Source organism: Malus domestica, chromosome 08 (assembly GCF_042453785.1).
Source record: "Malus domestica chromosome 08, GDT2T_hap1".
Taxonomy (NCBI): Eukaryota; Viridiplantae; Streptophyta; class Magnoliopsida; order Rosales; family Rosaceae; genus Malus; species Malus domestica.
Window position 1 is genome coordinate 6,385,740 of NC_091668.1, and position 24,984 is coordinate 6,410,723.

The window sequence follows — 24,984 nt, forward strand, 5'->3', positions numbered from 1 at the left end:
GGTCACTGTTTCTGGACTGTAAAAATAAATTGTTTCTGAATTTTAAGTAACACTGTTTTTAGAATCGAAGTTACTGTTTCTGAAATCTAAGTCACTGTTTCTGGGTCCAAATGAAATAGACACTCTATTTCTTAAATATAAGCTAGAAAAGAAATAATGAAGTTCACTGTATTTGGATTCAAAGCAAAATAAGCACAATGTTTATTAAATATAGACTGTTTCTGGAACTGAGTTCTTGTTTCTGGAATTTAAGTCACTGTTTTTTTATTTTGGTTATTTTCTTTTCAGATATAGTGTTTGTTTGTGCACAGACAAAACAAACATTGTATCTAATTTTTTTTCTTCCAAAAACAGTGTTATGTTTTGGGTTATCCAGAAATAGTTTTATGTTTTGGTTCTTTTTTTTTCCAGACACTTTTTCACTAGTTTATGCCATTAAACTTCTTTGAACTTGTTTTGATGAATGCTTCTGTTTTCAACTTTGATTTGATTATTTTTGAAATGGGGAATTCAATTTGATAGGAAGACAGAGAGTTATTATGATGGTTTCGTGTTGGGTTGAGGTTGGTGAAGAGTCAAGACAATATCTAATCATTTAGGGGTATTTACGGAAGTGTAGATTTGTAGTGGGTTAAGCTTGTTAGTTTGACCCGTGGACAATAGTTTTAGATGGTTTTTTTTTTAATAAACTTTGAGCCATTTTGGTTAAATAACATTTTAGTATGTTTTTTTGTTAAATATTTGTTGACTTAAACCATTTTCTTTAAAACTCTCTTAAATTAAATGTATTTATAAATTTAAATTTTAAAATTAATAATTTTTAAATCAAGACCGTTGGATCAACTAACAGTCCAGATCAATGTCGTCTGATCAAAATAATGCAATTGGAATTGCACATGAATGGCCGACAACTCATCAGGCAGGGCCCCACTTTCCTTAGCCTCTGCCCTTTTCCTTTACCATTTGGCGAGTTTCCTCCCTTTCAGCGCTTCAATCATGCGCCAATCCGACTCATCATTGCAATCCACTAAATCCTCTCTACCACGCCTCATTTACCCTCTCAATACGATAACTTCTTAGCAAAATCTTTTTGATAAGAAGTCACCATATTCCTATATTGGTAAATCAAAACGCAAACAGGGAAAACCCTTTTGGATTCTCGCATGATCCTCTTTATGAGAATTTCAAAGATCATTTAATCACAATCGTTCATCGTACATCGTATGATCAGTTTTCGTCAGGTATTGTTTATATTTAATTTTAAATAAAAAAATTATAATAATTTCTGACCGCACAATATTCGATGAACGAATGTTATTTGAGAATCTTCGGAATCCTCGTTGGATCAAGGATTCTCACTCAGAAAAATGGGGTTGTCCAATCTCTACGTTAATAAATTAATATCAAAGACTTCAATCAAAACCAAAAAGTCAATAAGATTTCAATTAAAGAACATTAGTAACTAAAGACTGAATATAATTTTTTCTAAAAAAAAACAGAATAATTGCCTAAGAGAATAGCAGAACGAATGCCAAATACCGCTTCACCGTGACGTATATGCTTGCTTCTGTTGTCGAGGATTGATTCGTAAGCCATCATGTTTGTTTATATGAGATTCTGAAAACAAGGTTTACGTTCTATAAAAAAAATAGTTGCTTGCCGACACTGCCACTATACATTCACCTCTCAAACTTGTTATTCCTTTCGTCCAAGGAGAGTAAACAGCAGCATCAAGGCAAATCTTTTTGGTAATATGAGCAAAGAATCTTGCATTGTAGAAAGCAAGCGGGAAAACATAGCTGTCCACTGTCTATATAAACTAGCAAAGAAGAACAGCAATTGCACAACCATTCTGCATTAATTTCCTCTTCATATATGAGACCTTGTTGAAATACATAGGCGTCCACTGTCTATATAAACTAGCAAAGAAGAACAGCAATTGCACAAACATCCTACATCAATTTCCTCTTCATATGTGAGACTTTTTTGAAATACATAGGTGTCCACTGTATATATTGTTGTTGTTGTTTGTGTACCTTTTGTTATCTTTTGCTTTTTTGAAATTGAGAAATTAAATAATTACCTTTGTATACATTTTTTATCCATCATCGATACAAAATTTGTTAATTGTTTTAATATATATATATATATATATAAGTTAAATTTTCTACTTTGTATGATTCATTTCTCACCTTTACAGATTTCTTCATGTTGCATTATCAATTAGTATAAGAATTTCCATGTTAAGTATATCATTGCGTTATTCCACCATGCATTATTTTTTGTAAATAAGATATATATATATATATATATATATAAGTTAAATTTTCTACTTTGTATGATTCATTTCTCATCTTTACAGATTTCTTCATGTTGCATTATCAATTAGTATAAGAATTTCCATGTTAAGTATATCATTGCGTTATTCCACCATGCATTATTTTTTGTAAATAAGATATATATTTAATCTGCTTTAATTTGTATTTGATAGAAATAATTGTTTTGATAAGTGTGAAATATATTGTCTGCATGCTTAATAACAAATTATTTGTTTTTTTTTGCTTACAGCTATTCTCAACTCCATTGGTAGTGACACTGAACAATAATTTGCGATGTGCTTCAAATGTATGCAAATTCAGGAACACTGAAGCAATTATTCTCTCCATAGTGCTCAAGTCGATGACAGTTGGCATGCTAATGCTATTTTCCAACAAAACATTATTTAAACTATTTTTTTACCATAAGCAAGGTGGTGACTAGAGTTTTTTATACTTCAGTATAGCAGGACATTTGTTAATCTGGGAATTTCACATTTTCTCCTTCTATCTATTTTTTTTTTTGTAATTTCCTATGCCATTTGGGACTCAAGTATATAATTATAAAAATTGAAGATATTTCTAATATAAAAAAAAATTATCATTCCTTTCATTAGATATGCTTGTCAGCTTTATTACAGTTTTCAGTTTTTTTTTTTTGGGAAATCATGGATAATTAGCTTTACTATATTTGTTGGTGCATTGAGTAACTTATTTGATTTTAGTTTTCCTAGCCCAGTGAATATGTAATTTACTGCATTCTCCGCTTTTTTAAAGAAAAGAAAATTGTTTTCTTATGAAGTAATGATAAATAAAAATCTGAGAATAGAAATTTAGGAAAGAACGAGTGCAAATATACAACCCATATTATTAATTGTATGTAAAAATTGATTAAAAAAAATATGAATGTATCAATACATTATATGAGTCACCAATTTTTTACCAAATCAATAACTTACAACTAAGAATGTGAGTAAATTTTAGTACAAGTGTTGTTTTATAACAACTGTATGTAAGTCTATTCTACTCGAGTTTATAACATGAAAAACACACATCTGTGGAGTTTGTTTTGTTTAAATTTGAGAGTACTTTGTGATTTTGAGATTTATAAATATCAAAATTCTAACTTTTTTTTTTGGTGAATTTTTTAATTCAGATTATCTCATACATTCTGATGAGAGAGAGTGAGTTCAAATTGTGATTTTTTTTTTTGGGTATATAGGCAGAAGTTGGTTCAAGCTTGATTTAACAGTTATATCTTTTCAAATTCCATGTTTGTAGATAATAATGATGCCTCATACAACTTTCACTATCTAGCTAAGAATGTTGGTAGTGAAGTCCTGCTGAATTGCTGAAGAACGTCCTCACAACAACAACAAAAAAATACTAGGTAACCATACTCTATCCTTTTTTTGTCTTTGTATTATAATTCTATTGTCATATAAATTTGCTTCATGTGTTTCAATATTTTTCTTTCCTTGCCTAGGATGCTTCCTTAACAATCAACAAATACTGGACAAAAGCTTTTAGCGTTGAAGCAAAAAAAATTTGCCTGTTTTGGCACTCTTTGTATCTTAAAAAAACGATATCTCTTACAATTTTTAATCTCCCAGCAATGCGCAGGCATAACTTTCTAGTCCATCCTAATTGGTGACCTGCATCTTTTTTTAGTTGACCTTAGTGAAGTACACAATTTTACATGTGGTTTAGGGTCCATTTGATAATCATTTCATTTAGCTTTAGGGTACACATGTTCAATGAAGAATATAAAACTTAGTGCTTTTAGATTTCTTAGTTGTTTTTGCTTTTAGTTAGCAAATTGCAATTGTATCCAGAAGAACTTTGCAAGAAAAAAAGAAATCACTATGTACTCTCCCTTCTTACTTCATTAGCTTATTCTCAATTTACAGAACAACCGATTTGTATTGGTGCTCCAAGGAACGTATATATTGAAGAGCAACTCACTTCATCCATAACCAACAGAGCTAAGGGTATACGTTCTTCAATTATAACCATATTTGATTTGAGTTGGAATCTTGGATCTCATTTATGGCATTTGGTTTGCTTTTAAATTTGGTGCCATGCAAGCTTGTACTTTTCAGTCAGTGTATCGATTATTTATCGCGTTTATGTTAAATTTGCAATAGTGTACATACGTGATGAAATGCTTGAGAATTTTCGAGATGAAATGCTTGAGCTAATAGTAGCAGCTCAGCATCCTTCGAACATTGTTATCTTTTCTCCTCCACTACCAAACAAAGACAATTACTCTGAGCCCTTCAATCTTAGATACTAATTTGGTGCATACATTTGTCTAATGAAACCAAGTCCACACCTGGTTAATTTGGTGCATATATTTTTGCTGAAGTATGAAAATACCATTGGATTCTGGAATCACTCCAATTCCCAGAAAATGATGAAGAAATCCCAAATTAGTCATTTCATAATTCTTCATCATATCCTCCATGAGTTCAGAAATCATAGCTTCATTGCTTCCAACATGAGTTCAGAAATCATAGCTTCATTGCTTCCAGTGAACACCACATCACCAACACAGATAAACACAATTAGCTTTTCTGAGCCTTTTCCCGTCTTTGTATAAATTGTTGCCTCACTTGAACTTTTGATGAAACCTCTCTTGCTGAAGTGGTTGTCAATTTCACTGTACCAAGACCTTGGTGCTCACTTCAGTCCATACAGTGCCTGCCTTAATTTGAACACCTTATCATCTTTATTTGGAACCACAAAACCTTTTTCAAGTATGCTATTGAGAAAAGCTGAATTTACATCCAACAGATACAATTTCCGACCTTTATGTGTGGCCAAAACAATTAAAGTCCTAATAGTGTCCACCCTTGCCATTAGAGCAAAGGTTTCATTGAAATTCACTCCAAGTTGTTGGAAATAACCCTTAGCAACTGGTTTTACCTTGTTCTTTTGTACGAAGCCATCTAGATTCAATTTGGTCTTATAGACGCATTTCACACCTATCACTACTTTGTCCATTGGTCTATTCACAAGTTTCCAAGTTGAGTTTTTCTCGATCATACAATTCCATCACTCATTGCCTTCTGCCAAGATTGGTCATTCTCAGCTTCTTCAAAGCTTTCATGTTCCATTATACGATGGTTGCAGGTTGCATAAATCTCACTCAACCTCCTCATTCCTAATGAAGTTGATCCTAAGGGAGAGTCTTGCATTTCTAGGTCCTCTAGTGTTGAACTTAAATGTTAGGGAGACTAAATTTCAAACACAATTTCACTCCCAGTTTGTGTTTCACATTCCACTTCATCAAGTCTATGTGGTACTAAAATGATATCTTCAATCTTTTTATCCCAATTCCTAACAGCTTCTTTATTAAATATGACATCCATCAAAATAATCACCTTGTAAGTTTCAAGATTGAAAATTCTATACCCTTTTTCTTAACTCCTATATCCCACATAGATGCATTTGGTGTTGTTGTCTTCAAGTTTGTGTCTCAATTGTGTTGGCATCTGTACATAACAAATAGAACATCCTTGGATGCTTCACACCAAGTTTCCTGCCACTAAATGCTTCAAAAGGATTCATTTTATCAAGTGTTTTTATTGGTAATCTGTTGAGAAAATAGACTGCAGTTTTAACTGCCTCACTCCAAAATGAACGTGGCATCTTCTTTTCAAGCAACATGGATTTTGCTATTTCAATCGCCGTCTAATTTTTCCTTTCTGTAATACCATTATGCTATGATGAGTAAGCAACAGTTAGTTGTTTTTGTAGTCCTATATCCTCACATAACTCCTTGAACTCGATTGAAGTATATTCCCCACCTCTACCACTTCTAAGCTTTTTTTATTTTTAGTCTACGTTGTAGTTCAACCATTGCTCTGAACTTTTTAAAAACAAAAACGCTACTCTTACCACATAATTTTACCATCATTTGTATCATTTCTCTAATAGAGATGAGAACCAAATATGTTAGTGGGCCCCACTTTATTAAAACGTAATTAATATTCGAAAATGACAATTAAATGCCAAGAAACTAGAGTTAGTTTCTAATCTTAGACATGATTTTATTCAAAAAATAATCTTTTTCAAGAAGTGGAATAGAATTTTCTGTTTTTCATTATACACTTTTAAATGTAATGTGTTTATTTGTAAGTTGTTGAAAGATCATAAGTCAATTAGAAAAGTAAATTATTTCTTGAGCTCCTTATTTTCTAATTTAAGTTGTATTCATCAGCAGGCATGGAGATTGTCATTCAAATTGTCGGAAAAGTTGCCGAGTATGCAGTTGAACCAGCTATACGCCAAGTGGGTTACCTAGCTCACTGCAAAAGAAACCTTGAGAATCTACAGATTCAAGTGAACGAATTAAGTGCCGCTAGAGAGCGGCTAGAGCTCAAGGTTGTTGAAGCTAAAGAAAAAGGTGAAACAATCCACACTGACGTCCAGAACTGGCTGGATGAAGTTGCTGAGATCACCGAGAAGGCGAACGAATTATGTAAGCCTGATACGCAAGCAAAGATGAGTTGTCTCCGTGGGGTTTGTCCAAACCCTGTGCTCCGTTACAAGCTAGGCAGGAGATCAACAAAGTTGCAGCAGGCGGTTGTTAACCTCTGCGCAAAAAGAGATTTCGCTAGCATTTCGTTCAAAGTTCGCCCACAAGAGGTATCCATGGTATCTGACAAACATCATGAGGCATTTGATTCGAGGACTTTAACTGTCAAGAAGATCATGGATGAACTGAGAATTCCTAATACCGACCTGATTTTGGTGTACGGTATTGGAGGCGTGGGGAAGACCACACTGGTTGAAGAAGTCCTTCGGCAAGCTGTAAAAGAAAAGTTATTTGCTGATGCGGTTATGGTAAGAAGTGTGCAAAATCCGGACCTTGAAGGAATTAAAAAAGAAATTGCCAGAAAGTTGGGTATGGAAGTTCAAGAAAGCGAAACTATGTCAGTAAGAGCACTTCATCTATGTGACAGGGTAAAACACAAGAAAGTTCTTGTAATTTTAGACAACATTTGGGAAAGCATTGACTTGCAGGCGGTAGGACTTCCATGTCTGCCGACTTGTAGAATACTGTTGACATCCGGAACTCGAAAACTGCTATCCTCAGAGAAACGGTCGCAAAAAGACTTTGAGCTTCGAGTCTTAAACGAGGAAGAAGCTTGGGTTTTGTTTGAGACGAAGGCAGGTGATGTTGTTAAAAATCCCGACATACGAAATGTGGCAACCGATGTAGCAAAAAATGCGGAGGTTTGCCACTTTTGGTTGTCACAGTCGCAAGCTCTTTAAGAAATAGAAGTACTTTACCAGTATGGAAGAATGCCTTGAGATGCCTAAAAGTGTTTGACAACGAAGACCCAGCCAACCAAGAAGCATACTCGGCTTTAGAGTGGAGTTACAATCAATTGGATGATCAAAAGCTGAAGCCACTATTCTTGATCTGTGGAATTTTGGTAAATCATTTTGGAAATGCTTCTCTGACAGACTTGTTGAAATATACAATTGGTTTGGGTTTGTTTAAGAACATCGATTCAGTGGAGGACGCACAACATGCATTGCACGCGCGGATTGAAGAGCTTAAAGATTCTTGTCTGTTACTCGACTCCAAAGACAATACATCAATCGCAATGCATGATTTGTTACGTGATGTTGCCATCTCGATTGCATCGAAGGGCCACCGTGCCTTACTAAGAGCAAAAGGAGATGACTTGAAGGAATGGCCAAACAATAAGGAGTTTTCTGAAAGTTGCACAATGATCTCTTTGTCTTGCAAAAGCATCCCTAGGCTTCCTGAAGTTTTGAAATGCCAACAACTGGAGTTGTTTCATTTGAAACGTGATGGTGACTTGCTTGAAATACCAGGTAACTTTTTTGAGGAGATGAAAGAGCTTAAAGTTATGGATTTAACCAAAGCACGTATTTCGTTGCTGCCTCCATCTCTTCATCTCCTAGAAAATCTTCAGACATTGTGTTTGGAGCGATGCGAGTTGGGAGACATAACTCTAGTCGGACAGCTATCGCAGCTAAAAATTCTCAGCTTTATACATTCCACGTTTGAAAAGTTGCCTGAAGAAATAGGGAAATTGACTCGTCTTCGACTGCTGGATTTAACCGGCTGCTGGGTACTCGAAGTGATTTCACCTAATGTAATATCACGTTTGACAAGTCTAGAAGACTTGAGAATGAATGACAGCTTCACAGGATGGGAGCCCGAAGGAGTAAGCGGAGAAAGAAGTAATGCTAGCCTTTCAGAACTGAAGGACTTGCCTCATTTAGCTGCACTAAGTATACATGTTCGAGATGCTGGCAGTATTCCGGCCGACTTGTTCACTGACAAGTTAAAAAGATACCAAATACTAATCGGCAGTTTTTCCTGGAAATCAAAATGGAACGATGTGGATGAAACCCTCAACACATTGAAGCTCAAGCTCCCAACTGGCTGTGAATTGGACCATGGTCTAGAAATGTTGTTGAAGAGATCATGTGAAGATTTGTACTTGGATGGGTGCGAGGGAGCTCATAATGTCGTGTACCACTCAGGTAGTGAAGATTTTCAACAACTCAAGCATCTCCGTATCAAAAGCAATGCCCAATTTACACATATCATTACTGAAGAGGTATGCCACTGGTGTCATTCTTTCCCATTTACACATATCATTAGTGAAGACTTTTTTAATGTTTTTATTTGAGGGATATGATTTACAAAGAAAAATGAAACAACCACCATAGAACTCCTAGATTTTGTGTGGCTCTATTTACATATATTCGATCATTTGAAGTGGTTCAGTTTAATCTAGTACGTATCAAGAAATATCTATTGGTATAATTTTTTTTTTCCCTAAAGATACCATTTGACTAGATAATAACAATTAATGTGAATTCTCTTCTCTTAAAAATGGAATGTACAAATACTGCAGGTTGTGTTGCCCAACTTAACAAGCTTGGTGGTGGATCATTGTACTGGTTTAACTTCTGCGTTATCGTCTTCCATGGCTAGGAATCTCGTACAACTTCAAAAACTTGAGATAACCAACTGTGCATCAATGGAAGAGATAGTTTCGACAAAAGAATATGGTGAAGAAAAAACAGATGGCATGTTTTGTAAGCTACAGTATCTGCATCTGGAATATCTTCCAAAACTCTCTAGATTCTGCTCAGCAAGCTGTAATGTCCAGTTTCTGTCTTTGGAGAGTTTGAAACTTCGGAAGTGTGGAGGAATGAAGGGATTTGTCTTTGATCCTAAACTTGAGACTGAAGAAGTATACTTTCTTTTTGACAACAAGGTAAAATTGTTATACTATTGTTTCTCTTTTATTGATCATTATTCTTATGTCTAATATATTCACTTCGACGAAAAAAGAATTTAACAATTTCATAATTCGAATACAGGTAGCGTTTCCAAAGTTGGAGATATTGTACATCCAAACGCTATCTATTTTGACTACAATATGGCACAACCAACTTGATCCAGACTCTTTCTACAAACTTAGAAATGTTGAAGTTATAGACTGCCGTTGTCTAATAAGCATCCTTACACCTAGTATTTTTGGAAGATTGAATGCTTTACGAAGTTTATCGATATTTTATTGCAGTCGTTTAGAGGTGGTTTTTGAGATCGAAGAAACACCTGACACGTATACGACTCAGTTGAAAATGCCTGGTTGTGAAAATCTGGATTTCGTAAGCATACTTCGTTGTGAGAAATTGAAATATATTTTTCCATGCTCAGTGGCTAGAGGTATTCAGCAACTACGAGACCTAAGAGTGTGTAGTTGTGATGGAATGGAGGAAATCGTTTCCAAGGAAGAGGGACTAGAAATGATGCCTAAGTTTGTGTTTCCGAAAGCAACAAATATTGAATTTTCAAATCTAGACCAACTTAAGAGCTTCTATCCAGGAATGCATGCTTCCGAATGGCCGCTACTCGAAAAAGTGACGGTGAAGGGATGCGGTAAATTGGATATTTTTGCCACTGAAATTTCAAGTTTCGAGAAGCATGAGTTTGGCGGTCTTTACACTCCAATTAAACACTCTCTGTTCTTAATTGACAAGGTAAAAATACATTACACAATCTTCTTAAACGAAAGTGAGCTTTTCAAGCTACTTCATAGAAAAAATCTCCTTGTGTCATTATTTTTGTTGCCGTTTATCATTCTTGCGTTGGTAATATTTCAGGATGTTTCATTCCCCAACTTGGAAAACATGACCTTAGTTAGACAGAGACATGGAGATATGGTGCAGTCCATCCTCATCACAGTTGTTTAGGAAACTAAAATCGTTGGCATTTGAGGTATCCGACCAGAATTCTTTATTTGAGAATAGTGCACATCCAGATGCGACCTTCCCACATTTAAGTTTTTTGCGGCTTGAAAAAATGGAGAAGTTGATGCATCTACGCAACGAGAATGTCCCAGGAGCAGGCCCAGTTTTTCCAAACTTGGAAGTTCTACAAGTGTTGCGTTGTCCTGCATTGAAGGATCTAGGGTCATCAGCTATTCCCTTCAAGAATTTAACAAGTTTAACAGTAGTTGGTTTTCACAGCTTGAAATATTTAGTAACATATACGATAGCCAAAACTTTAAAGCGACTAAGAAAAATGCAGGTTGGGTATTGTCAAAGAATGACAGAAGTAGTGGCAACTATAAGAAAAGAGGATCTTTTTATTATATCTTTTCTTAATGAGAAAGAAATACAACTCAGTTTATATACATTTGTCTAATTAGGCTTAGTAACTAATTATACTTAATTTAATCTCTTAATATAGAGATTAGTTACAAGACTGTAAAACCAAAAAATACAACTGTAAAATCTATTAACTATATGATATCTCTTTACACCCCCTCAAGCTAATCGGTGGAGCACCCAGAGAAAGCTTGGATCGGAGAAAATGAAACCGGGACTTAGGCAGAGACTTGGTATGGATATCATCAATCTGATGCTCAGTGTTGACATACAAAACTGTGATAAGACCTGCAAGAACAAGCTCCCGGATATAGTGATAATCAATCTCAATATGTTTCGTACGAGCATGAAACACAGGATTGGAAGCTAAAGAAATAGCAGACACATTATCACACCATAAGGTAGGAGGGTGAGAGAGAGGAAAAGTAAGATCTTTGAAGATCTTACAAATCCATGTGATTTCAGCAGCAGTAAGAGCAAGAGAGCGGTATTCAGCCTCAGTTGAAGATCGAGCAACCGTTGGCTGCTTCTTAGCACTCCAACTGATGAGATTTGAACCCAAGTAAACACAATAACCGGATGTTGAACGTCTATAAAAAACACAGCCGGCCCAATCAGCATCCGAGAAAGCAGTAAGGTGCAGAGAACCTTTTTTAAACCAGATACCGTGATCAACAGTACTTTTGAGAAACCGTAGAATACGTTTGACTGCTTGGAAGTGAGTATCTTGGGGGCAATGAAGGAATTGACACACTTGGTTGACAGCAAAAGAAATATCTGGCCGGGTCCAGGTGAGATATTGGAGAGCACCAACGATTGACCTGTACTCCTTGGGGTCAGACAACAGAGTGCCGAGATGATCTAATTTGGTAGTACCAAGTGGAGTGGCGCAAGGTTTACAGCCCTCCATTTTAGTCTTAAGAAGCAGATCCATAGCATATTTGCTTTGGGACAAGAAAATGCCGTCAGAGGAGCGATGAACCTCAAGTCCAAGGAAATAGTGGAGAGACCCGAGATCTTTAACAGGGAACATGGAACTGAGCTTGTGAATGAAAGCTTGACAAGAAGAAGTATGGGGGCCGGTGACAATGATATCATCCACATATACTAATACAATCACAAGATGAGGAGAGGTATTCACAAACAGCGAACAATCGGATTTGGAATTGGTAAAACCAAGGGAAAGCAGTGCATGACCAAGTTTGTCATACCAGGCCCGAGGGGCTTGTTTTAAGCCATAAAGAGACCTGTGGAGCTTGCACACAGAGGAAGGTTGAGAAGCATCAACAAAACCAGGAGGTTGTTGCATAAACACCTCCTCTTTCAGTAATCCATGCAAAAAGGCATTGCTAATATCAAGCTGATTTAGGAACCAATCATGTTGAACAGCAAGAGTTAATAAGATGCGAATAGTCACGGGTTTAGCAACAGGACTGAAGGTCTCTTTGAAGTCAATGCCCTCTTGTTGATGAAACCCTTTGGCAACAAGACGGGCCTTGTATCGATCAACTGTGCCATCGGGTTTGCGCTTAATGCGAAATACCCATTTACAGCCAACATTGTTTTGATGAGGAGAAGAGGGGACAAGAGACCAAGTACCGGTGCTTTGAAGAGCTTGAAATTCTTCTAACATAGCTTGATTCCAGTGAGCATGTTTGGATGCTTGCAGATAAGTAGTAGGCACAAAGTTTTCCATAGCAATTGGATGTTTGGTTGCGGAGAGTGCTTTAGGTTTAAAAATACCTGCTTTAGATCGGGTAAGCATAGGATGAGAGTTGGTAGGAATATGAGGTTGAGGTGGAGAGGAAGAACGAGATGGCAAATGTAAAGATGAAGGTGGAGGAGAAGGTTGAGAGGAAGATGGCATAGAGGAAACAGGGGATGAAGAAGAGACTGGTGACGCTGTAGATGATGCTGGAGCATGGGAAGAAATGGGAAATGGAAGAGTGAAGGGTGGAGAAGGAGAATCCGAACCTTGTGGCATTGAAGAAGGATGAATATGCTGTGCAGCATGAAAAGGAAAGTGTCCTTCATTAAACAACACATGTCTTGATATATAAATGCGCTGAGTTTGAATATCTAAGCACCGATACCCCTTATGCTGAAGACTGTAACCAAGAAAAACACAATGAGTGCTTTTGCCATCCAGTTTAGAAGAAGTATACGGTTTAAGCCAAGGATAGCAGCTGCAGCCAAAGACCTTTAATCTTGAATAATCAGGAGATTTACGAAATAGAAGTTCCCAGGGAGATCTGTCCAGTTGAGAGATTGGTAGTCGGTTGATGAGATACAGGGCAGTGGAAAAAGCTTCAACCCAGAACTGATGGGGAACGCGAGAAGAAGCCAAGAGAGTCCGTGCAGTCTCTGTGAGATGCCGGTGCTTTCGTTCGACACATCCATTATGTTCCGGTGTATGAGGGCAGCTATACTGATGAAAAATACCATAGCGAGATAGAAATGAATTGAACTGCGAGCTAGTAAATTCACCCCCTGAATCAGATCTCAAGACTTTGATTGTATTGCCAGTCATATTTTCAACATAAGCTTTGAAGGAGACAAAAAGAGAGAACACCTCAGATTTATATTTCATGGGAAACAACCAGGTATATTTTGTAAACTCATCCACAATTAACAAGTAGAACCTGTAGCCACTGACAGAAGAGATGGGAGATGGACCCCAAACATCACAATGAAGCAATTCTAAACTAGTAGAAACAGAACTGGTGCTAGAAGAAAAAGACAACTTGTGATTCTTGCCTATAGCACAATCGGTGCAAAAGAAAGATACAAGTTTGTCACCACTGTGAGCAAGACTATGCTTATTTAATATTCTCCGAAACATAGCAGAAGATGGATGACCAAGTCTTTTATGCCATGTTTGCAACGATGCTTTGGTACTGAGGAGCGCAGAATGAGGAGCAGAAACAGTGGAGAGACCTTGAAAGGGATAGAAACCTTCTTTAACTGGACCGCGAAAAAGCGTCCTCCCCGAAGAACGATCCTTGATTTCAGAGCCATCAGAATCAAGGGTCAAAGAACAATGGTTATCTTTCAAGAATTGATAAGCAGAGAGCAAATTAAATTTCATCAGTGGAACATGAAGAATGTTACTCAATCTGAAATTAGCAAGGGGTGTTGAAACTGTAGAATTACCAGTGTGATGGATTGCCATACCTTGTCCATCACCAATATACACTTTGTCTTCGCCAGAGTACGGATGTGGAGATTGGATAGCAGAAATGTCATTAGTGATATGAGAGGTGGCACCCGAGTCCATCAACCAAGGAGTAGGAGATTGTGTAGAACCAGTGTGAGCACACATAGCAGCTAACTTTGCAGGAGGAATTCTTCTAGCAAAAACAGGGTTCATTCTCTCATAACAATCCAGAGCTTCGTGATCAAAGGAGTTGCAAATTTGACAAGAAGTGCGGCCACCAAAACTGTTGCGATTACCACCAGAAGTATTGCGATTGACATAGTTGTTCCTGTAATTGCCATGAGGACCTCCAGAATTGGAAAAATGACCACGAGAAGCATTGAAATTCTTAGCATTACCACGGCGTTGGAAAGAACCGCGACCACGATTATTGTTGGAGAACTTTGGTGGAGGATTGGAGAATGACTGATGAGCCGCATAGGCTTGAGGAAAATTGTAGAACTGTGGTGTAGGAAGAAGTGGAGGTTGAGACTGCGTAGCAAAAGCTTGAAAAGGCTCAGAAGCAGAAGAATTGACACCTTTTTTCTTGCGAAGCATAAAGACCTCCTTGTTGAGCAGCAATCCATGAAGTTCATCTAATGTTGTGGTCGAAAGGCGGAGTATGATAGAGTCAATGAAAGACTCATACTCATCAGGCAATCCATTGAGAGTAACAGCAATCAAATCATGGTCAGATACAAGAGCTCCAGCAGCCATTAACGAATCAGCAAGACCTTTAATCTTCTGCAAATAATCAGAAATAGAGAGATCGCCCTTGTGAACAGAGTGAAGGCGAGAACGAAGTTGATGGATATGAACGGCAAAGACTCCACCAAATCGATGCTCAAGATTCAGCCATAGATCTCGAGCCGATGTGACACCAACGGTGAATGGAATTATATCTTCAGAAAGCATAGAATTCAACCAAATCAAGATATTCTGATCTTTTTCATACCAAATCTCGAACGCCGGATTCGGAATATTGTGACCAGATGCATCAAGAACAGAAGACGGCGGGCAAACTTCAGAGCCATTAACAATGCCCGTCAGTTTGTATCGTCGGAAAATCGGAGCAAACAGAGCTTTCCAGACGAGGTAATTATCATACTTGAGCTTTGTAAGGACCATGCAGCTAATATTCTGAACAGTTATGGAAGAAATTGACGAGATCGAAGAAGAATTAGAGAAATTAGGGTTCATCGATGCAAAATTGGGGAAAGAATTTGCAGGATGAGAAGGAACAAAATCAGGTTGTATAGGAGAAGAAGTCGAAGATGCCATGACTGAAGCGCAAAGAACGAAGAAGATTAAGAAGCGGAGAGGCGGTGGCGGTGGCGGTGGCGGTGGCCGAAAAACTGAGATCGAAGGATCGAGAAGCGGTAAAGCAGAAAGGCGGTGATACCATATAAGAAAAGAGGATCTTTTTATTATATCTTTTCTTAATGAGAAAGAAATACAACTCAGTTTATATACATTTGTCTAATTAGGCTTAGTAACTAATTATACTTAATTTAATCTCTTAATATAGAGATTAGTTACAAGACTGTAAAACCAAAAAATACAGCTGTAAAATCTATTAACTATATGATATCTCTTTAGCAACGACATCAGATGGAGATGATGCAGGAAATGATGGTGAGATTTGTTTTAGCGACTTGCAACGTTTGAAACTCTACTTTCTACCAAGTCTGCAAGATTTCTTCTCTGGAAATTGCATCGTCAAATTCCCATCCTTGAAAACTGTAAACAGACACCAATGCCCTGAGTTGAAAACAGAGTTCCCCAGAGGTAAATAAATTGCGGTGAAGATAAAATTGCGGTGTGAGGATGATGAATCTAATGATGGTGTCTAGTGTAATGTTGGCGACATTAATGATGACGGAAGCTTTGATGAATTGTTATTTGTGTGTAACGGTCTTGCGTTTTAATGAAGACAATCTTCTGCCCATTTTAAATTAAATTTCGAATAATTTATAATAATTTAGAAACATTGTTGAAGGTGTAAAAGTTCTGAATATATATGTGCCTAAGAGTACTGTGTATATAGGGAATATTACATCCTCAAATAATGACCTTACAAATGCTCTCCTGGACGGCCTCCAAGATCATCTTGACACAACACTCCCTCCCGGACGCCAATTTCAGCTTCAAAACAAAAAAAAAATTAAATTCATCAAAATTAAGGTGTTTTTAGAGACAAACTTGAGAACACAAAAAACTGAAACCCTTCGTAAGCACATATTCTCAATCATGTATCAAAATTAAATTCAACCCTTTTTATCATTTTCCCCAAAAGATCAAACCTTTTTTTATCAACATTTCTTTCTCTTTGATTGTCACCAGCAAAGATTGCCCGCGCTATGCTGCGGATTTTAAACATGCAAGTCCATCAAATCATCACCACATTCTCATATCTTCACAACCATTAAATCAAAAGGAGATAATATAGATTCATTACTCAATTCAACTTAACCACCAAATTCAACATACCAATATGGATGCAACAAAGACAACAACAACAACAACAAAGCCTTTTCCCACTAAGTGGGGTCGGCTATATGAATCCTAGAACGCCATTGCGCTCGGTTTTGTGTCATGTCCTCCGTTAGATCCAAGTACTCAAGTCTTTTCTTAGGGTCTCTTCCAAAGTTTTCCTAGGTCTTCCTCTACCCCTTCGGCCCTGAACCTATGTCCCGTAGTCACATTTTCGAACCGGAGCGTCAGTAGGCCTTCTTTGCACATGTCCAAACCACCGGAATCGATTTTCTCTCATATTTCCTTCAATTTTGGCTACTCCTACTTTACCTCGGATATCCTCATTCCCAATCTTATCCTTTCTCGTGTGCCCATACATCCCACGAAGCATCCTCCTCTCCGCTACACCCATTTTGTGTACGTGTTGATGCTTCACCGCCCAACATTCTGTGCCATACAACATCGCTGGCCTTATTGCCGTCCTATAAAATTTTCCCTTGAGCTTCAGTGGCCTACGACGGTCACACAACACGCCGGATGCACTCTTACACTTCATCCATCCAGCTTGTATTCTATGGTTGAGATCTCCATCTAATTCTCCGTTCTCTTGCAAGATAGATCCTAGGTAGCGAAAACGGTTACTTTTTGTGATCTTCGCTAGATTGCTCCGGTCATTAGTGTGGATAAGTATATAAATAGATAGAGATAGGAAAGCAAACACAAGATGTACTTGGTTCACCCAGATTGGCTACGTCCACGGAATAGAGGAGTTCTCATTAATTGTGAAGGGTTTACACAAGTACATAGGTTCAAGCTCTCCTTTAGTGAGTACAAGTGAATGAATTAGTACAAATGACAGTAGGAAATATTGTGGGAGAATGATCTCGTAACCACGAAACTTCTAAGTACTGGAGTGTGGTATCGTCTTGACTTTCCTTATCTGTCTCATAGGTAGATGTGGCATCTTCTCTGGAAGTACTCTTCCTCCATCCAGGGGTGGTATCTGTAACTGGTGGAGATGCACAAGGTAATGTATCAATGTCACTTGAAGCTTACTTGTAGTTTCAGGCTTGGTCAAGCGCGATACAAACCATGTAATAGGAGTCCCCCAAGTCGCCGAGCTAGGGGATCTGCTGAAAGAGGTAACAGACAAGGTAAGCAATCAGAGCTCCGGCTGATTGTTCACATTCTCCCTATCTTGCAGGCAGCATGAAGGATAAAGAGAAGAAAAATGAGAAGAGATGATATGGGATACTTTTGCTTTTGAAGAAGTAACTTTCCACAGGCTTATTCTTGAACTGGGCTGGAGGGTTTTCTGGTTTCCTCCAGAGATAAGGCCGACTGAAGAATTTGAGGGTCAAAACAAGTCCATCAAATCTAGAGTACGTTCGACCCTGCTGATATGGGATACTTTTGCTTTTGACAGAGTAATGGATGTATCGGCACGTGTGCTGTTACACTTGTCTCCACATGCTTCTTTGTATCCTTCTCACTTGCCCTATCTGTTCCTCAGGCACATGCGGGATCTTCCCTGGAAGCATAAGATGTTGAAGATGAGTACTCGAGAGCAATGCCAGGTAAGTAATCAGGTAAGGGGTTCCAAGCAGTCAGTTCCTGGCTGGAAGCTTGATTCCAAGTGCTGACTGATTGCTCTCTTTCTCCTTGTCTTACAGGTAAGAACAAGGCCAAAGGAAAAGACAGGGAAAAAGCATAATCTGGGATACTCTTGCTTTTAACCCTGATGATATGAGATATTCTTGCTCTAGTATAGCTTGTTTACAGAGGTATTATCGGGGGGAAAGAAAGCTGAATATTTCGAAAGGCTTCGTTGGGAGTGCCCTCTCAGATAAGAGAAAGGGTTGAGCATTTTTGCAGGTTTGCCTGTCCGTTGGGGATGGAGGTCGACATATATAGGAGTCTCCCTAACATCAAGTAATAATGCTATTCCTTTACCCTGCTTGGTCATAACACGGTAGTGGGAGCTGCCAGCTTCACAAGTTTTAACTCTGTCAGAGCACTTTGAAAAAGTGGTATGTGGTATCTGGAAAATTGATGTTGCGTGTGAAGATTACAGACAAGCTTTATCCAAGGAGATCCAGCTCTTGAAGTTGGGAAAGTGGTGCCTCTTCGGTTTTCGAACAAGCAATCCTGTCGGGGATCTGGCTCTCGAGATTCGGAGAACGATGCCTCTTCGATTTTTGAGAAAGCAATCCTACTGGAGCTCTGGCTCTCGAGATTCGGAGAGCGGTGTCTTCGATTTTTGAGAAAGTAATCATGTTGGGAGTCTGGCTCTCGAGATTCGGAGGGCGGTGCCTCTTCGATTTTGGAGCAAACAATCTTGTTGGGAGTGTTTTCTCGAATGTGAGTAAAGGTTGGGCATGTTTGCTAGTCTACCTTGCCACGAAGCATAGAGGTTGACACACAGGGACTTTCCAATTATCCAGCAGTGGTACTGTTCCTTTACCCTCTCTTCGATTTTTGAGAAAGTAATCATGTTAGGAGTCTGGCTCTCGAGATTCGGAGGGCGGTGCCTCTTCGATTTTTGAGCAAGCAATCTTGTTGGGAGTGTTTTCTCGAATGTGAGTAAAGGTTGGGCATGTTTGCTAGTCTACCTTGCCACGAAGCACAGAGGTTGACACACAGGGACTTTCCAATTATCCAGCCGTGGTACTGTTCCTTTACCCTATCTTCGATTTTTGAGAAAGTAATCATGTTGGGAGTCTGGCTCTCGAGATTCGGAGGGCGATGCCTCTTCGATTTTGGAGCAAGCAATCTTGTTGGGAGTGTTTTCTCGAATGTGAGTAAAGGTTAGGCATGTTTGCTAGTCTACCTTGCCACGAAGCACAGAGGTTGACACACCGGGACTTTCCAATTATCCAGCAGTGGTACTGTTCCTTTACCCTTGTGGGTAATAATATGGTAGCTAGACCTTCAAAATTTATGTGTCTAAACTTTTTTAGTATTGTTTCTTTGCTAATCTTTTACCCTTCTTGATCAGAGCGATGTAGTGGGAGCTGCAAGCTTCACGTGTCTCAACTTTGTCAGAGAACTTTGGCAAAGTTATATGTGGTACCCATGAGCTACTGTTATGTGTGGGAAGTGGGTGATTGAATAGTACGATTCATGTGTTTTCTACTTCGCCAGAAATCTTTGACAGAATGCCCATAATTTCCGCAAAGCTGAGTGTGCGTGTGACAGGTGCTGACAGGGCTGGAAAAGTAGGTGCCTCTTCGATTTCTGAGATCGGCCCTCGTGGTCTCTGAGCAGCCCAGCTTTTGAGAAAGCAAGCCTCTTCGATTTCTGAGATCGGCATTCGTGGTCTTTGAGCAGCCCAGCTTTTGAGAAAGCAAACGCCTCTTCGATTTCTGAGATCGACCCTCGTGGTCTCTGAGCAGCCCAGCTTTTGAGAAAGCAAACGCCTCTTCGATTTCTGAGCAGGTGCCTCTTCGATTTCTGAAGCTTCATCAAGTGCAGATTTTTATAGGGGTAGACATTAAGTTCCAAAGCACACTTGAATATCCACCAGTAGAAGCTTCATTCTTGCACTTCTAAGATCTTGATTTGTCCGACCTCTTCTCTCTTCAACACCTTTGAAAATGTCTGGCCCCTCCGACCGTTGTTTTGACTTGAACCTTGTTGAAGAGGCAGCCCCGCCTTCCTCAGACAACATATGGCGCCCATCCTTCGTCTCCCCTACTGGTTTTCTTACCGTTGGGGATTCCGTGATGAAGAATGATATGACCGCTGCGGTAGTGGCCAGGAACCTTCTCACTCCCAAAGATAACAGACTACTTTCCAAACGGTCTGATGAGTTGGCTGTTAAGGATTCTCTGGCTCTTAGTGTTCAGTGTGCAGGTTCTGTGTCTAATATGGCCCAACGCCTATTTGCTCGAACCCGCCAAGTTGAATCATTGGCGGCTGAAGTGATGAGTCTCAAACAGGAGATTAGAGGGCTCAAGCATGAGAATAAACAGTTTCACCGGCTCGCACATGACTATACTACAAACATGAAGAGGAAGCTTGACCAGATGAAGGAATCTGATGGTCAGGTTTTACTTGATCATCAGAGATTTGTGGGTTTGTTCCAAAGGCATTTATTGCCTTCGTCTTCTAGGGCTGTACCGCGTAATGAAGCTCCAAATGATCAACCTCTGATGCCTCCTCCTTCTAGGGTTCTGTCCAGTACTGAGGCTCCGAATGATCCCCCTCCGGTGCCTTCTCTTTTTGGGGCTCTACCAACTGCTGAGACTTCTCCTAAGCAACCTTTGTGAAGGCTCCCACCTGTTTGTTTATTTTGACTCAAGTATATGTACATATTTGTAACTTATCGGGGATATCAATAAATAAGCTTTCTTTCATTTCAACGTATTGTGTTAAATACACCAAAGCATTCTTCGCTAAGTTCTTTGAATTTTCTTTTGTTGAAGCTTGTATGTTGAAGCTTTGTGAGTGGAGCATGTAAGTTGAGGTAGTGTTCCCTTAATTTCCCGAGTGAGGAAAACTTCTCGGTTGGAGACTTGGAAAATCCAAGTCACTGAGTGGGATCGGCTATATGAATCTTAGAACGCAATTGTGTTCTGTCCTGTGTCATGTCCTCCGTTAGATCCAAGTACTCTAAGTCTTTTCTTAGGGTCTCTTCCAAAGTTTTCCTAGGTCTTCCTCTACCCCTTCGGTCCTGAACCTCTGTCCCATAGTCGCATCTTCTAATCGGAACGTCAGTAGGCCTTCTTTGCACATGTCCAAACCACCGTAACCGATTTTCTCTCATCTTTCCTTCAATTTCGGCTACTCCTACTTTACCCCGGATATCCTCATTCCTAATCTTATCCTTTCTCGTGTGCCCACACATCCAACGAAGCATCCTCATCTCCGCTACACCCATTTTGTGTACGTGTTGATGCTTCACCGCCCAACATTCTGTGCCATACAGCATCGCCGACCTTATTGCCGTCCTATAAAATTTTTCCTTGAGCTTCAGTGGCATACGGCGGTCACACAACTCGCCGGATGCACTCTTCCACTTCATCCATCCAGCTTGTATTCTATGGTTGAGATCTCCATCTAATTCTCCGTTCTTTTGCAAGATAGATCCTAGGTAACGAAAACGGTCGCTCTTTGGTATTTCTTGATCTCCGATCCTCACCCCTAACTCGTTTTGGCCTCCATTTGCACTGAACTTGCACTCCATATATTCTGTCTTTGATCGGCTTAGGCTAAGACCTTTAGATTCCAACACTTCTCTCCAAAGGTTAAGCTTTGCATTTACCCCTTCCTGAGTTTCATCTATCAACACTATATCGTCTGCGAAAAGCATACACCAAGGAATATCATCTTGAATATGTCCTGTTAACTCATCCATTACCAACGCAAAAAGGTAAGGACTTAAGAATGAGCCTTGATGTAATCATACAGTTATGGGAAAGCTTTCGGTTTGTCCTTCATGAGTTCTTACGGCAGTCTTTGCTCCTTCATACATATCCTGTATAGCTTGGATATATGCTACTCGTACTCCTTTCTTCTCTAAAATCCTCCAAAGAATGTCTCTTGGGACCCTATCATACGCTTTTTCCAAATCTATAAAGATCATGTGTAAATCCTTTTTCCCATCTCTATATCTTTCCATCAATCTTCGTAAGAGATAGATTGCCTCCATGGTTGAGCGCCCTGGCATGAACCCGAATTGGTTGTCCGAAACCCGTGTCTCTTGCCTCAATCTATGCTCAATGACTCTCTTCCAGAGCTTCATTGTATGACTCATTAGCTTAATACCCCTATAGTTCATGCAATTTTGTACATCGCCCTTATTCTTGTAGATAGGCACCAAAGTGCTCGTTTGTCACTCATTTGGCATCTTCTTCGTTTTCAAAATCCTATTGAAAAGGTCAGTGAGCCATGTTATACATGTCTCTCCCAAAACTTTCCACAATTCGATTGGTATATCGTCTGGGCCTACTGCTTTTCTATGCTTCATCTTCTTCAAAGCTACAACCACTTATTCCTTCCGGATTCTACGATAAAAAGAGTAGTTTCTACACTCTTCTGAGTTACTCAACTCCCCTAAAGAAGCACTACTTTCATGTCCTTCATTGAAAAGATTATGAAAATAACCTTTCCATCTGTCTTTAACCGCGTTCTCTGTAGCAAGAACCTTTCCATCCTCATCCTTAATGCACCTCACTTGGTTTAGGTCTCTTGTCTTCTTTTCCCTTGCTCTAGCTAGTTTATAGATATCCAACTCTCCTTCTTTGGTATCTAGTCGCTTATACATATCGTCATAAGCCGCTAACTTAGCTTCTCTCACAGCTTTCTTCGCCTCTTGCTTCGCTTTTCTATACCTTTCACCATTTTCATCGGTCCTATCCTTGTATAAGGCTTTACAACATTCCTTCTTAGCCTTCACCTTTGTTTGTACCTCCTCATTCCACCACCAAGATTTCTTTTGGTGTGGGGCAAAGCCCTTGGACTCTCCTAATACCTCTTTTGCTACTTTTCGGATACAACTAGCCATGGAATCCCACATTTGGTTAGCTTCCCCCTCTCTATCCCACACACACTGGGTGATTACTTTCTCTTTGAAAATGGCTTGTTTTTCTTCTTTTAGATTCCACCATCTAGTCCTTGGGCACTTCCAAGTCTTGTTCTTTTTTCTCACTCGTTTGATATGTACATCCATCACCAACAAGCGATGTTGATTAGCCACGCTCTCTCCTGGTATAACTTTGCAATCCTTACAAGTTATACGATCGCCTTTCCTCATTAGAAGAAAATCTATTTGTGTTTTTGACAACCCACTCTTGTAGGTGATCACATGTTCTTTTCTCTTCTTAAAGAAGGTGTTGGCTAAGAAGAGATCATATGCCATTGCAAAATCCAAGATAGCTTCCCCATCCTCGTTTCTCTCCCCAAAACCATGGCCACCATGAAAACCTCCATAGTTGCATGTCTCCCTGCCCACGTGTCCATTTAAATCTCCTCCTATAAATAACTTCTCCGTCTGAGCAATTCCTTGCACCAAGTCTCCAAGGTCTTCCCAAAATTTCTCCTTCGAACTCGTATCCAACCGTACTTGAGATGCGTACGCACTAATCACATTGATAAGTTCTTGTCCTATTACAATCTTGATTGCCATGATTCTATCTCCTACCCTCTTGACATCTACAACATCTTGTGTCAAGGTCTTGTCCACGATGATGCCAACACCGTTTCTCGTTCTATTTGTGCCCGAATACCATAGTTTAAACCCTGAGTTTTCTAGATCCTTTGCCTTACGCCCAACCCACTTAGTTTCTTGTAGGCACATAATATTTATCCTTCTCCTCACCATAACTTCTACTACTTCCATAGATTTTCCCGTCAAGGTTCCTATATTCCACGTTCCTAAACGCATTTTGCTCTCTTGAACTCTACCTTTCTGTCCTAGCTTCTTCACCCTTCCCCGTCTAATAGGATCAAAGTACTTCTTTTGTGTGTCCCGTGTAAAGTTGATAGGAGCATATGCTCCCAAACAACTTACTTTGAGTGGAGTCGTTCGAAAAGAAGTTTCTATAGCCCCTTGCTCATTTAACACTACATCCGGGTGCCGATGAAGATACAGCGACCCTTGCTCACTTATCATTGTGCTCGGGCCACACAGCGCGCCACTTACGGGTGACGCCCTAGCTTTAGCACGATTTCGTTCTGGATTCATTTTCATAAGGATTCGACGTGATCATGGAGTGCCGGCTGTCGACTACCTGACGCCCTCCCCCTCCTCCTTTATCCGGGCTTGGGACCGGCAATGTAAGATAAACTTACACGGCGGAGTTATGGATGCAACAAAGAAAAGAATAAAACCAGAAAAGGGGAAAATTATATTTCTAAAGCATATATATCTCACCTGACTGCCAAAGAGTACAAAACAGTACAAACTAAGCAATTGTTAAAAGTTGCACATCCTACTAAACTAAGAAATATAAGGGGAACATCTACCAAAGGCATCCTAAACGACAACTGTAATATAAGAAAACATGCAACCAGCATATGTCCAACAGGACCATGGCCTTCTCTGGTCATGATGGAGAAATGCTCAAGGTTAGAGAGCAAGTGCATTACAAATTTATAAACTAAACTAACCACCATTTAGAAGTCCATCAATAAAGTACTTGCACGCCCCACCACTTTTCTACATATGACAAAAATAAGAGTTTTCCAAACTAAAGCGTGAAATCAGATTCACCAGAGAATTGGAAATTGCACATGAACAAAATAATATACATCAGGCCATTTGTGATTTTGAAAGAAAAAAGATATACCTTCTTCAGGTACATCTTCACAACCATTAAA

The 24,984-nt window shown here is 39.1% G+C and overlaps 1 protein-coding gene across 1 annotated transcript; it reads left to right on the forward strand.

The window, feature by feature from the left end:
* The first annotated feature begins 1,841 nt into the window (after positions 1-1,841).
* Positions 1,842-11,017, forward strand: LOC114826487 (probable disease resistance protein At4g27220). The gene is made up of 9 exons (XM_070826152.1): positions 1,842-1,975; positions 2,569-2,749; positions 3,472-3,499; positions 3,597-3,705; positions 4,226-4,306; positions 6,544-8,926; positions 9,227-9,592; positions 9,699-10,361; positions 10,485-11,017. The coding sequence occupies exons 6-9, from the start codon at positions 7,937-7,939 to the stop codon at positions 10,572-10,574; spliced, it is 2,109 nt and encodes a 702-aa protein (XP_070682253.1). The 5' UTR covers positions 1,842-1,975; positions 2,569-2,749; positions 3,472-3,499; positions 3,597-3,705; positions 4,226-4,306; positions 6,544-7,936; the 3' UTR covers positions 10,575-11,017.
* Positions 11,018-24,984: the final 13,967 nt, after the last annotated feature.

What these genes read in the sequence shown, in the direction of transcription:
- LOC114826487 (XM_070826152.1), top strand. Translation starts at nt 7,937, where the DNA reads ATGCATGATTTGTTACGTGATGTTGCCATCTCGATTGCATCGAAGGGC. An exon ending in CACATATCATTACTGAAGAG is followed by an intron (nt 8,927 to 9,226) that starts GTATGCCACTGG and finishes CAAATACTGCAG; the next exon opens with GTTGTGTTGCCCAACTTAAC. An exon ending in CTCTGTTCTTAATTGACAAG is followed by an intron (nt 10,362 to 10,484) that starts GTAAAAATACAT and finishes GTAATATTTCAG; the next exon opens with GATGTTTCATTCCCCAACTT.